Source organism: Lonchura striata, chromosome 1A, assembly GCF_050655825.1.
Source record: "Lonchura striata isolate lonStrDom1 chromosome 1A, ASM5065582v1, whole genome shotgun sequence".
NCBI lineage: Eukaryota > Metazoa > Chordata > Aves > Passeriformes > Estrildidae > Lonchura > Lonchura striata.
This window is the reverse complement of record NC_140741.1, coordinates 30161801-30176292: the sequence shown is the minus strand read 5'-3', so window position 1 is coordinate 30176292 and position 14492 is coordinate 30161801. Positions and strand designations below refer to the sequence as shown.

Genomic DNA, 14492 nt, shown 5'->3' with positions numbered 1-14492 from the left:
ACATAAAATAAATAATTCCTCATCTTGTGTACTTAAACTTGCTCAAATTCCTTGTTTTTAGGAAATAAACATAGTGGTATTTTTCCTGGAATAATATAAGCTGTTAATATATGTAGGTGCTGAATGTATCAAAAAACAAGCATTCTATCTCAGAACAGTCCCAGCAAGAACTACTTTCAATGCAGGAGAAAATACACTTTTATGGTTATCACTATTGTGTTTTATAGATGCAAGCACTGCAACATTTCATGAGCCTTACGGCCAAGATTCCTGTTAAGTGTACACAGCAAGTAAATGAATTTGCCAATACACATGCTGTAAGATCTTGATTTTCCTGTCTCTCAGCTAAAATACTACAAAAGGTAGGAATGAACATTTTGACAGATTGCAACCACTTTAATTCCTGCACTACAACAGTTCTGGCATTGAGCACGGAGGCAGAAGTGTGTGCTCACAGCAGGTACAGCCTCCTGACTAGCAGTGATGCTTCAGACTCAGGGGCCGGTGGGAAAGACTGAGAGAGACACATTTTTTTTCATTAAGCAAAACTAAAGTGGATGATCCAGAGTATCAAATGGTCTTCTCATATGTACATCTCTCTGCTTATTTTGTTTTTATCTAAACTGTGAAAGTCTGTCACAAAAGTACGTTGAACTGAATAGGAGACCAAGACAGGAGGAGAAAAAAAAAAGTTATATCCATAAGATAAGGAAGATGTAGGTAAGAGGAAAAGCAACCAACACACACAAAAGCCTCAGTGTAGATTCAGAAGCTTTCATTGTTTAATGACAGAATTTTCTCTAACAGTTCTCCATTACATGTACCTGATTTAACTCAGAATTTTACTCCTCCATTATTTCTTTAAATGTGTATTTTTTCCTTCTAAATAAAGTTAAATTAAAAATTGAAACAGAAGAAGAAACAATGCCCAACTCATGGCACTATCTCTGATCTTTCATGAAAGAAAAAAAGTGAAGATTTAGAGATGAAGGGAAAAAATGCTATATTCTGATCATTTAAGTTCAGCTACAGTGTTACACTGTTACATTAAATACATGAATTTATAGAAATACAGACTGAGAAGAGTAAATCAGAAGCAAAGTAAGAACACAAAACTGGCCAAAATCATACTTCAGAAATGTTGCTGTTTGACTTTACAGAAGAGCTCATTCCATATGCTTTATGTCACCATCACCTTCAAACAAAGACCAAAACCAATTAGCTATGATTTAAGTTTAGCTTTCTGACACCCACCTTTAAGACAGTTGTTTCTGTTCCTGGAAAAATGGATACTATTCGGCCAAACCACAGGTGTCCTTTGTCACATGAAACACACAGGACCTCAGTAATATTGACAGCCATCTAAAATTCAGGGGCTCTTGTCATGACAACTGATACATAACCATCACATCTACAAGGGCCCTCCAGAATCCTGGCAACCTAAAAGTCTTGTTCAAATTATATACATTGAAACTGAAAGCATATTTTTTCCTCAGTACTTCAGTACCAACCTTCTGTGCATAATCATATCTGTTGCTTAATATACTTTCAAAATAATTGAAAATAGCAGAAAAAAACTTAAACTAAATTCTAACAAGGTACTTAGACTCAAGACTACAGTATGCTGTATCACAGACTATAATTGGGCTCAGAGAACCTGATGTAGAAAAAAAAAGCAACATAAAAAAAGCTTGATTCTCAAATCTCTGTAGATCTAGCACTTGGGAGAAAAATTCTCTACACATATATCAAGTTAATTTGTCTGAGAAGTCACTGACAAACTGCGATTCACATAGCAGTACCTGTCATGCCAACTAACAGAAAAGCACTTCAGAAAGTGGCAAGACAAACAGTAGGGGCAATTCACCTGACCTTAGATAAGAAAAATAAGGAAACAAAACTGAAAAATACAGAAGATAGAAAACTACTATTGGAACTCGATACCAACACTGAACACTTAATTCAGAAATAAGCCTTCAGGAAGGAAATGTTTCTCATTTATTATAAACAGTGAAAAGAAAGGTAGTGAAATATATTGGAAATGTGCTCTAATTAGATACTGTAGGAGATTTTTTCTTGTGTTCTTTGAAGAAGACAAAAAAACCCCATATAATTTACAGGAAATTTACTAAGAAAACTAGACAGGTGCATCATTTGATATTTGTGTCAATGCTTAAATTAAAATACTATGAGAAAAGATTAGTTTCACTCTGTGAAGTTGAGGATTCTAAAGCACATCCTTTTCCTCTATAAAGAGATTAATTATCAGAGAAAGCAATAGACAATGATTCTTAATACCACTTATTATGACTACAATGTCAATCCTATGAAGCCAGTATAATATTTATGCCAAAGAATATTCCATTGTCTACCTACAATATGCCAATGCATACCTACATTGCCATCAAATGTCAGGGCTAATTTTTAGCAGTAGCTGGGAGGGGGCATGCCTAGGACAGAGAGATTATTGTGTATCACCTGAGGTCATTACCAGGAGAAGAAGTTCCTTCTGGTCAAGAAAACATGGCAGGGGAACTGTCAGGTCTTGTTTATTCTCATAGAGTCCACAGTGAACATTTTTGTACATTAATCATTCTCTTTTGCACACTTTTATTACCATTGTTGCTGTCACTATTCACTTTTCTCATTTCCGTTTTGAGTAAATTGTTCTTCTCCGAACCCATAATGTTTTGTGCCTTCACCAGAAGGTGGGGTGGAGGGGGAACAACATTTGGGGTCTTTTAGTGAGAATACTAAATTGGAGAATACCATTTCAAAACCATGACGAGTAAGGCATTCTATATTTGTAGACAGGATTAAGGTAGGGATCTCTAGTTACAGGCAGTACAAACAGAACTGAACATCTTTAAGACAAAGAATTCATGGAGATATATTTACTGTGAAAAAAGGTAGAAAGCAATATATTCCTTGAACAAAAACATATTCATGAAACAATGAGCTATTGAAGGTAACAAATATCTCCAGGTGAAAAGGACTGTAGAAATAGCACTTACACTGAAGAATGGAGAACTGGAGGAACATCTCGGGTCATAAAGCCCAATATCCTCTCAAAAATAACCACATAACATTTTTCATACTAAGCTTTTATTTTCTTCATATCTGCTTTTATATTCAAGGTAAGCATTTCAGGTTTTGTTTGCCCCTGCAGCTTCTTATAAACATGTACAAATTGTTCACCTTTAAACCTTTCCTTACCTAAGTCAGTAGTAGATGAAGGTGTTTCAAATGTTTTAACCACACTATAAAAATTTGCATAGTGAAAATGTGTTCAATATTGTTTCATATGGAAGAGACTTAAAAAAGAAAAGAGGAATGGTACAGCTGATAACCTTTGGTACACACTGAAATTCACATAGGTTCCAGATCCTGGGGCAAGACGGTATTTTTTGAGTGTTCAGAGTGTGACAGTACTGGCAAAGAAACTGAAGAACTTACAGTAACAAAAAACATTGCAAAAAATATTTGGGATTAAAACTGTTTGCAAAGATGTCTTCAGAAAATCCCAGTAATTTATGCCAACTACATCCCTCGAATTGTACAAATCCTTTGCTGCATAAATTCAATACCTTGGCCTACAGTCTTAATCAGTGTGTATCACAAGCCCATTTTTCTGTGTTTTCCTTTCTTATAGAAATACTGAAGCAGTTACTTGATTTTTTAAGGCATTTTAATATTAAATGTGGGCCTTGGATCCTAAAGATGCTGTAATGATGGACTGGATTAATGTGATAACATTCATGTTAAAATCATAGCAAGTTGTCTATCTGCCAACAAAAACAAGCACTTCTGCAGCACAATTTACATCAAACTCTAATCTCTATCATGTATTTTTAAAAGGTCACATGAACTGCACTGTGAAAATGTTTATGCTTGCACTGACTTTAAAATGAGATTATGGTAAATATAGATGACTATACTGCAGAAATCTAAAGTAAGGAAAGATCCATCCTGTTCAGATGAAATTATTTGTCAGCTGTTTCTTTTAATCAATAAGGATCTGACTTTCAGAAAATTTCTATTTGGGTTTGCTGGTTTTGTTTGTTTGTTTTCTGGCTGGAGCTGATAACTTAAAATTAAAATATCTGTGAATGTTCTTTAAAATTATATCTTAGAAGAATCATTATTCCAGATATTATGCTCTGCAAGCACATGTTAGATCAAATGCTTTAGAGCAGGTAATTACATCAAAATTATTGCCTTTCAAATCAAATATCAAATTTTAAAGCCTCTTATTCTTATTTTAAATACTTTTTTGTTTGTTTTTTTTTTACTGAGCACATAACCATGTATACTCTCACCCTAGAATGAATGTTCAGTAGAGCATTACTGACAGTAGAAATCTCTGTAAAAATTTTCTGATATTTTTCAACATAATTATTTTCAATAATAATTCAGGTCATTACATTAGTTCAAGTCAGGAATGAATTTTCCATTTTTTATGATTCAAGCTGATAAAGAGAACTACATTGGAATTTGTTCAGTATGCAAAGTAAATAATAAAAACAGCCACATTTCTTTTAGGTTGCACACAAGAAAAGCGTCTACTCAAGGTCTAATTAAGTAGAAGGTTCCTTTTGGCTCAAAAGACAAGAAACTAGTGAATCCCTTCAGTAATCCAAGAGAATGTTATCAGTAACAGGCAAATTTTCAATATCTGTTACACTTGTATTTGTTTAATTTAGAGAAAGAAAAGTCATAGACTGGTTTGGGTTGGAAGGGACCCTTTAATATTATCTAGTTCCAGTCCCCACTACCATTGGCGGGGGAACCTTCCACTAGACTAGGTTGCTCAAAGCCCCAACCAGCCTGATCTTGAACACTTCTAGGGACTGGGCATCCACAGCTTCTCTGGGCAACTTGTGCCAGTGTCTCACCACACTCACAGTAAAAGATTTCTTATGTCCCATGTGAATCTACTTTCTTTCAGTTTAAACTATTGTTCTTTGTTCCGTCGCTACAGGTTCTGGTAAAACATCTCTCCCCATCTTTCTCACAAGCCCCCTTGATATACTGCAAGGTTGTAACTAAGGCATTCCCGAAGCTTTCTCTTCTCCAGGCTGAATAATTCCATCTCTCTCTACTGATCTCCATAGGCTTAAGCCCCCTGATCACTTCTGTGTGCTTCCTCTGGGTCCACCAGAAGTGCCAGAAGCCACTGTTCCCACCGCATTTCAACATTTCTACATTCAACTGAGCCATTTAATGAACAGTGCAATGCTTAGATTAAACCCACTTCTGTCATCAGGATAAGATGTTCTACCAAACTTTGCACTGGTCTATTCAATGGAAAAATTAAATATCCACTAAAAGGAATATTGACAGCTGAAAGCATGAAGTGATAGAGGTATTCAGGGTTAAAGGTATCTCTATTTGTCAGTGTATCATCTCTTAGAACACATTTGTCAAGATCAGCATTATAAGATAATTAAAAAAAAAAAAAAATCCAAGAGCAAAGGTCAAAACCACCACAAATTATACTAGGACTAGCAAGAACTCAGAAAGAATTCCCTTGTACTTTCTGTTAAACTTCATTTAATATGTAGTGGTTTTTTTCCATATGTAGTGGTTTCTCCTTTCTGTAAGAATTAAGGACCCTTCTCTCAGATGACACAACAGAATCATCAGGTTCTAAAGTTATGCTTAAAGTTGGTCAGTATAATTCTCCCCTACAATGGATGAAAAAACAGGAATTAACTCAATAACTAAAACTTTCTATCTGAAATATTTCCAGTCTTCTAGGCATTCTGTTCTGTGCTTTTACTCTGGGCTGTTTCTGGTACAGAAAATACAAACAGGACACACCTGTTAACCATGTTCTGGAATTAACCTCCACACAAAACAAAAACAGAGGCATTTCCAGTACCAGACCTTCCAAACACCAGAATGAACAATGGGGTCATAGCATATAAATTGTTACTGTCAGTTGCAGGCAAAGGCAGAAGGATGTTTTATTATGTAAGGTATGTGATCCTAAAAACATCATAGGATCCTGCCCTGTTAAAACACTGTCCTGTTGGAAGAGCAGGGTATAACAGTGGAGGAGGATTCTTGAAGCCAAAGGTCAGATAAAGGCATGAGTTAACGCAGGCTGCAAGAGAATAACATAGCCTAAGAGCAGGACTTTTTATTTGGCCATTTAGTGATAGGATAAGGGGCAATATTTCAAAGCATTAGTAGCTTCAAATTGAAAGAGGGAGGTTTAGATTAGATATTAGGATGAACCTCTTTAACGTGAGTGCATTGAGAAACCGGAACAGGTTGCTCAGTAAAGTTTTCATCCCTGGAACTGTTCAATGTCAGGCTGAATGGGGCTCTGAGCAACCTGGTCTAGAGGAAGGTGGCCCTGACCATGGCAGGGGGTTTGGGACTAGCTGACCATTAAAGGTCCTTTCCATCACATAACATTTTACAAGGCAGAAATATACAAAATAAACAAACATATATAAACAAACTAAAAAACCATCAGAACTATAAATACCAACCTACAGCCTTGAAGGGCACTGTAACAAGAAAAATTTAAGGTCTCTCTACATATAATTTTTATTTTGTCCAACAACAAGATACAATTTGGCAAAATAAATAACACATTCTTCTAGAAAAGCAACTTCCTTATTGCTGTACTGCTCCACAGGCAACAAAGAGAAGTGTTAGAACATACAAAAGCACAGATGATATTCAGTAACTGGATGCTATTCAGGAGAAACGCAGAGGGGTTGCTGCTCAGAGACCCTTTTAAAAAATAGTCATACTCCTCACTCCAGTTAGATGATTTCCTCTTATCTGAGAGCAATCCAGTGTTTGAAGAAGCAGTCCATTCAGAGATAAAAATAATACACAGGCCACAGAGTTTGGAAGAGATCCAAAGATGATCACATAAATGCAAAACCCTCTACCATTTTATTCATGAACAGCCCTTTTTTGAAAAACATGCACAAACTTTGAAATAAACCTCTATACCAAAAGTATTGGAAAACATAGTCTAAATATGGTTCATATATTTTCAAATAGTCACCACATAAATTTTCCTATTTGTAGGGCTAACATAAATGCATGAAGAGATGACTTTCAAAACATTGACAATAAGCAAATTTGCCAACCATCTGTCCAAAAAGCAGTTTAACTTAGATTTAAACACAGGTAAAAAAAAATAGATTCCCAGCCCAGCAGTGGAACAGCACACCTGATCAAACATGAGATCAAGCGTAGAAACATTCTAGTTTGAATTTAGCAACAAAGAATATGCAGACCAGGAAGATTATGGCTAATCAAACCTGCCTGGATTTGCCTATGTATCTAACACTTCTATATGAAGCTCAGTATCCAAGTTTTTGAGTTATTGACAACATTCAATGCACACCTCTAATAAACAATATTTGACATGCCAGATGCTGGACTAGCTGTCAGTGTGGGTTTTTTCATGTAATAGCCTTACAGTTAGAGCACTCTCTAAGAAAGCACTAAATTACACCTTAAAAACAGATATTTCATACCATCCCCTTTGAGTAGAGAAGAATGAGTGGGAAAATACTGATCCCTAAGGGCTAGCCTCAGTGAAGGTCTTTCTACTACTTCCTCAGTGGCGTCAGCAAGGAAAGACCAAAAGATTAACGGGACCCCAGTAAAAGAAAATCTAATCCATCTCATGCTTACACCCCTAGCTGGAGCAGCAGACCCTTACTCCATGGCCCCAGTACTGTTTCCATAGTATATGGTAAGAAAAAAATAGTACATTACATAAAGAGCACAAAAAAAAAAACAACCAACTGTCAAAGAGGTCTCAATCTCTGTCCTGTAAATCCTGCTGAAAGACATAGAATATTTCTCAAACACATATTTAATTGAAAATATCCATTTTCTTCTAGTTTCTCCTCCCTACCTACTTCCCATTATCCATCATCAGTGGTTATACTTGCAATGGAAGTATGAATTGCCAAAATCAAACACATTTGAGAAATTGCAATGGTGCTTACTTAGGCTTTAACGCATCAAATTCAATATTCAAAGCAGTAAGAAGACATTTCTTATGTTGATGCCAAGGATTTCTATGTAATACATCATCTGGACAGACTACAACACAATGGGTGAGACAACCTCAGTGTCAATTTTGTACTCACATTGACAGGTAGTATTGTTGTAGAAGCCATCAAGTTCTAAGCACTGGTTTTATCACAAAAATTGAGTCTGCCTCAAAAGGAGCAACTGGGACAGTACACAAAGAAACATAATTTTAATATTTTACTTTTCCTATTTAATGTAATAAAGGCATTGTTTTTCCTTTCTATATACAATTTAGACTGAAAAAAGTTGACTTAGAACAGTTGCTCTCTATGTCACATCCTGCAGAGTTTGGGAAAAAACACATACAGAGTAATTCTTGCAGAAAATATAATACAGTTACAGATCAGGTAAACAGATTTTTTAAAAAATCTGTGGTTTTCAGTTTTGAAAACAGAAGGGACCTGAATGACAACGGATCAATAACAGGAGCTGTAGGCTTTCATTCAGAGCTGACTTGTTTGCATCCAACATAAATGGGCAGTAACCATTTACCATCTAACAGCTGTTCAGTAGCCTATGCATGATGACATAGTAGCCCCTGTTGTAGAAGTGGCTAGATGACAGTCACAGTTAATTACCATTCCTGCTGTCAGTCTCAAAAAAGGAAATAATAAGACCTGAAGATCATAGTAGCCCATGTCTTTTAGACAGAGAGCAACTCTAGAACAGGACAATGAAAAGGTATTTCTCAAATGAGCCATGTCTACCCAATATGTAGCAGGATCTCAATTTAATAAAAGCTAATATAATATAAATTCATATAATATTTTTTAATGTTTTAACTCCATCCAGGAACCCAGCCCCAGGCAGCTGCTCACTCACTCCCCACGAGCAAGACTGGGGAAAGAATCAGAAAGGTAAAAGCTAGAAAATGCATAGGTTGAGAGAAAGTTTAATAGGGAAAGCAAAAGTCATGCACACAGGCAAAGCAAAACCAGAAATTAATTCATCCCTTCCCATGGGCAAGCAGGTGTTCAGCTGTCTCCAGGAAAGCAGGGCTCCATCAAGTGTAACAATGACTTGGAAGAAGAACACCATCACTACGAACCTCCCCTCCTTCTACCCCCCATTTCATATACCAAGCATGATGGCACATGGTCTGGAACATCCCTTTGGTTAATAGGGGTCACCTGCCCTGACTGTGTCTCCTCCTAACCTGCCATGTACCTGCAGTTTCCTTGCCAGTGTGGCAATAAGGAAAGCAGAAAAGGCCTTGGCTCTGTGTAAGCCCTGCTCAGCAATAGCAAAATTATCTCTGTATTATGTTACGGGAAATACTTTGCATTCTGGACTTTTAGATTCTTTTCTCCTACTATCATCAGTAATAAGCATAAATGCTGGTTTTCATACTGCTCTCTTCCATACACTGTACTCAAAGTATGGAGGTCAATGTTCCAAGTACCATTCAGTTTTGGTACCCATTCAAAAAAACCCATTTACTCACCCTCAGGTGTATTACCTTAACGGAACAGTACAGGGCTCTAGCGTTCAACTGATTAGGCTTAGAAAAGTACAAAAAAGGAAAAGTAAAAGCTTGTAACTGCCATAACTTTGCTAAAAGCTGATTCCTATATTGCTTAAAAAGTTATCATTTACATATAAAAAGCTTTTTAGTATTTATAGCAAAGTCAACTGAATAAACGTACTAAAAAGTAGGTCCAAATCAAAACTATGTTAGATTCCTAATGTAGCATGTAGATGTGATACCACGTAGAACTTCCTTATTTTGACAAAACTTTCTAGGATGAACAGAAATACATACTCCAGTTATAAAGAATTTCAAAAAACCATTATAACAAACCTATTCATTTTACCTTTACAACAATAAAAGACACTATGTGAGGTATTCACTGTAGGTACTTCTCTCTGGTTTACTACTGTTTATTAGGCAAGTATGCAAGATACATGTCTGGAATCAAAAACAACTCTTAATTCTGAATTGCCATGAAGGTGGCCACCCTCTACCAGGAAAGCCTTCTGAGGCTGTTTTTGCATTTAATTATGCTTCTGCTTAGTAAAATAACTCCTTGTTGGTCACACCAAGGACCATAAACAGCCGATTTATACTACTTTGGTTTTGTCTTCCCCTGTTGAGAGCCTTTCAAATCAGACCATTTTCCTTCAGATGCAGAATATTACATTATATTTATCACTATAGCAACTAACCTAATTGATTTGATGCAGGTTTCTCTTCCACCATAGGATGGAGCCATTACCCCTAAGTATAATCTAAACATTTAAGAAAGAAAAAAATTATCAGTTTATCATTTTACCACATCAATAGGAACATAATTTGGCTTCATATACTAAAGGATAACTGAAAGTCTAATGGGTTGTACATGTACATCCAGAACATTCTTTATAAATATGTTTATCTGCAAAGTGGAACTTAAAGTATGGTGTTTACTGATTGCTCACAGTAATAGGGATGACTACATTTGTACAACAAATACACTTCCAGAAACAAAGATTCACGAAGTAATTAAAAGGAGAAGCAATGTTCAAATAATTGATTCAGAAATAAGCTTTGTCAGACTAACAGATTAAAAATAGAAATAGGCAAGATACATCAAAAATTGCATTTACAGTGCTATTAAGAAAGGAAAAATGTAAAAGCTATTTTCCAGATTTTGTTTTGGAGGCTGCAGGGTTTGTTTTCAGTAGAATGATACAATAAGATAATAAAATATTAGGTTCCTGAAATTAGTTTGATAATATATTCACTTTTATTGTTATACATCCATATACCTGACAATAAGGTGTGGGGAAAAATAGAGACCACCTTACATAGTCAAAATATTTCCTTTTACTTCCTAAGAAATATGGCAATCCTGTTATTTTAAAGCATTTTTAAAAGTTATCACATACCCCCCAAATGTGCTTTTCTTCAAAAAGAGGCATCAGATGAAAAAAAGGCTGATTAAACTCTAGCTGATTTTTGAGACTTCATAAAATCTGAAGTGCTGCTTTACCTAGAAATAGCTTCACTTTTTTAAATCTTGATTTTTCACAGAGCATAAACCATTTTTTTTTTCAATGTCTCAAATACTACCACTAGAGAAAATGTTCATGATGCTTCATTAACATTTGGAATTGCAATTGTCAAATCAGTGAAGTATTACATAAATGGTGGAGTGTTTTGACACTGCATATTTTAAGCAGCATGGTGCCTTTCAGTGCTATATGAAATGAAGAGTGTACTACATATTTGAGGAACACCAACTACACTGGCTGAAAGAAATAATTAGAAACTGATCTTTAAGCACACTAGAAAATGCCTTCAGATTATCAGCCAATATTTGCATTTTTCATCAGTAAACAATGCAAAAAATAAACAATGAAACAATTATGTTCAATTCAAACAATATGTAACAATTCAAATGGATGACTACATTCCTTAGGATAAAACACTGTCAAAATTCTCATATCTGAAAATAAGTAATTTTTAAAGTGTCAGAGTTGATGGTTAGAATTATGCACAGAGGATCTTACATAGTCTCATAAGCAGCCTCTGACAGTGGACACTTCTAACACAAACTTAACAAAACATTTCCTATCACTAATACCAAACTGAATTCCCTTTGCACTTGAACTATCCATTCCGTAATATGCACTCCCATGATACAATATATTATTTTACAACCAACTATGTTGTTTAGTATATCCTCTACATTACCACATTGAATATAGCATTATGTACAAAGTTATATTATTTAAAGTATAAACTGTTTAATATAATTTATTAGTGAGAAGTGTAATGCAAAATGTGCTAAATTACAAAAAAAACCCTCCAAAATATGTTATTATTTTTGGCATAATTCACTTTCAGTGTCATCAGTATAAAGGACCCCTGTAATATGCAAAACAGAAGTAGATTAAAGGTTCTCCTAAACAGTTACAATCTTGTTTCAAAAAAAAACCCCAAAACACATACATAGAAAAATGGTCAGTGCAATACAGTTGGAGGAAATGGAATAGAGGGTTAAGAAATGCAGCAGGTATGCTCCTGCAAACCAGCATCTATTTTCTATTCATCATAGCCTACACCTATTACAGCTCAACAAGACAAGCCTAGTACAAAATCTTTTATGCTACAGCTAATGAGAGCAATATGCACCATGGGTAAATTCAGACCCCATTCAGCTCAGGGTGTGAAAATACAGTGTAGATTCATTTTGGCAAAGCTGTGTGGGTCCTTCCTGATAAATTGTGTTTCGTTTTTTATTATTATTATAGCGTAAAAACTGCTTTTTCTATTCTCTTTGCAAGTTTCCTCCTCTGGTGCTATGGACTAACTTGCATTCCCTAACGAGGTGTGGGCATTAACTTCATTTACATTATGTAACTGCTTGAAAGAAAAACAAACAAAAGTGACCAAAAACAAACAAAAAAGCAGGAAAAAAAAAAGACCTTTAAAAGTATTTATAGTCCAAGTACTTGATTCTTACAGATACCTTATCTGCAACCCTTGAATTAATGGAAAATCTATCAAGCCTGAAAAAAGAATATAAAAACTCTACTGACAACCTGAGGTGCAGCTCTAAAACTGGCAACACGGACTTACTAAACTGCTGAGGATATGCTAAGAAAGTGCCAAGATTTGCTCCTGTGGAATTTCAGAGGATCACATATGATCCCAGGGATGTTAAGACATCTGTCACTTGATGAAGTATGTGCTTCCTAAAAGAATGAACATAAGCAAACCAGCTGTCCCTTCATGGTGGACAGAGTTAGAAGAGCATCTATGTGGAGGGAACAGCCTCAGATGAATCTGGTAACATCTGACAATAAATAGTGAACAGTGGATCAGGGCTACTACCGCTAGAAAGTTTGTTTCTAAAATCCAAGAGATTTTCGAATTAGATTTGGACTGGAAATGCCACATCTACAACCTAAGGACATCTCACTCTTCTGAGATGCAGCAGTATTAAAGTGCCAGTCTACCTGCTTTGCCATAGGGGAGTGGGAGAAGATGTGCTGAGGGGCAAGTCCAAGGCACAGTACCTGTGCCCGCCAGCTTCAGAGCTTGGCCTTCACCTGAAGTGCTACCTCACATGGGAAGGGTGTGGATTTATGCTCAGCAAAAGCATCAGGACAAATATGTACTTACTGCAGTAAGCGATTAGGAGACTAGCCAGGATCATGATAGCCCAGAAAGTTGAGGACATGCTTGGCAAGGCGCTGGCATCTTTCCTACTGCTTCTCCTGGGAGATGGAGCCATTGAAGCCACTTCCCCGGTGGGGGTAAAGTCAGACAGTTTCACCAGCCAGCTCTCCCCTTGACTGATGGCCTCGCTCCACGTGTAATCCTCAAGGAAGGCATCTTCCAGCGACTCTGCTGTTCATCATCAGCATGGTCCTGTTGCAGGGACCATCTTCCAGCCACAAAGCCAAGGCGACTCTAATGCACGCGGGGCTTGGGAACAGCGGCCACAGCCAGCTTTCCTCCTGTCACTGTGGTGGGATGCACCAGCATGGAGGGTTTCACTGCGGCTGGGATGCCTCGCGTGGTACTGAGCTTCGAAGATGTCCCACGAACGAGCCTCTTTTTTTATTCTTTTCTGTTTTAATTTGCAGAAGTTGTTCCGCGGGCTGTCCTTCCCCCTGCCGTCCCCTCCGCGGGGGCAGCCCCGCAGGCGCAGCGCGGGCCCCGGCGCTGCTAACGCGGCGCCTCCGCCGCCCGCCCGCGGCTCTACGGCGACCCCCGCTCAGGGCACCGCCGCCCCCCGGCCCAGGCCAGCATGGCCGCGGGGGCCACCGAGGGGCGAGGGCCGGGCAGGGCTCCGCCGGGCAGCTCCGCGCAGAGAGGGCGATCCGCGCCCCGGCCCGGCGCCCGCAGGGCGAGGACAGCGCCGGCGCCCCAGGGCCTGTCCAGCCTGAGCGCCCCTCACCACCGCTCCTGCTGCTCCACGGGGCGGAGGCGGGATGCGGCCGGGACACTTCGGGCGAAGGGTCGGCGGCGCGCCCTCCTCCGCTCCGTGCGCCGCCCGCTCCGCTCTCGGGCTCTGCCGCTACAGCGGCGCTGCCCCTTCAAGTAACGGGAAGCGGGAGGAGGCGGAGGGGGCCGGCGGTCACGCCCACAGGTGCTCAGCGCTCCGCGCAGAGCGCTCCTTCCCTCCCGCCCGCCGCTCCGCTCGCGCGTCCCCGCCGGGGCAGCGCGCCCGCCCCGGGGCTCGCATCGCCCCCCGCCCGGCTCCCTTCCACGGGCGGCGCCCGCCGGGTTCGGGGAGGAGCCGCGGGGCGACTGTCCCTGTGCCCGCGGAGGCGGCTGCCAGCCCTGCTGGGCGGCGGGCAGGGCCCGCGGGGCGAGCTGTGTCTCGGCGGGGTACAGCCGGCTCCGGCCACAGCATCAGCCCGCGGCCGCCCACGGAGAGGGGGCGCGGGGAGCGGCCGGGCCGGGAGCGGAGAGAGGG

The 14492-nt window shown here is 39.0% G+C and overlaps 1 protein-coding gene across 8 annotated transcripts in view; it reads right to left on the bottom strand.

Moving 5' to 3' along the window:
* Positions 1 to 14140, bottom strand: part of TAFA5 (TAFA chemokine like family member 5) — a 475974-nt gene extending 461834 nt beyond the window's left edge. For 4 of the 8 annotated variants that reach the window (XR_014952368.1, XR_014952367.1, XR_014952369.1 and 1 more), the window contains exon 1: positions 13190 to 14140. Coding sequence is in view for 2 of the 8 variants with exons in the window: in XM_085570408.1 (XP_085426534.1) it covers positions 13190 to 13301 (112 nt within the window). In the remaining 6 variants the exon portion in view is untranslated. The remainder of the gene's footprint in view (positions 1 to 13189) is intronic. The other 4 variants (XR_013340007.2, XR_014952371.1, XM_085570408.1 and 1 more) reach the window with 4 other exon arrangements.
* Between the last annotated feature and the right edge of the window lie 352 nt (positions 14141 to 14492).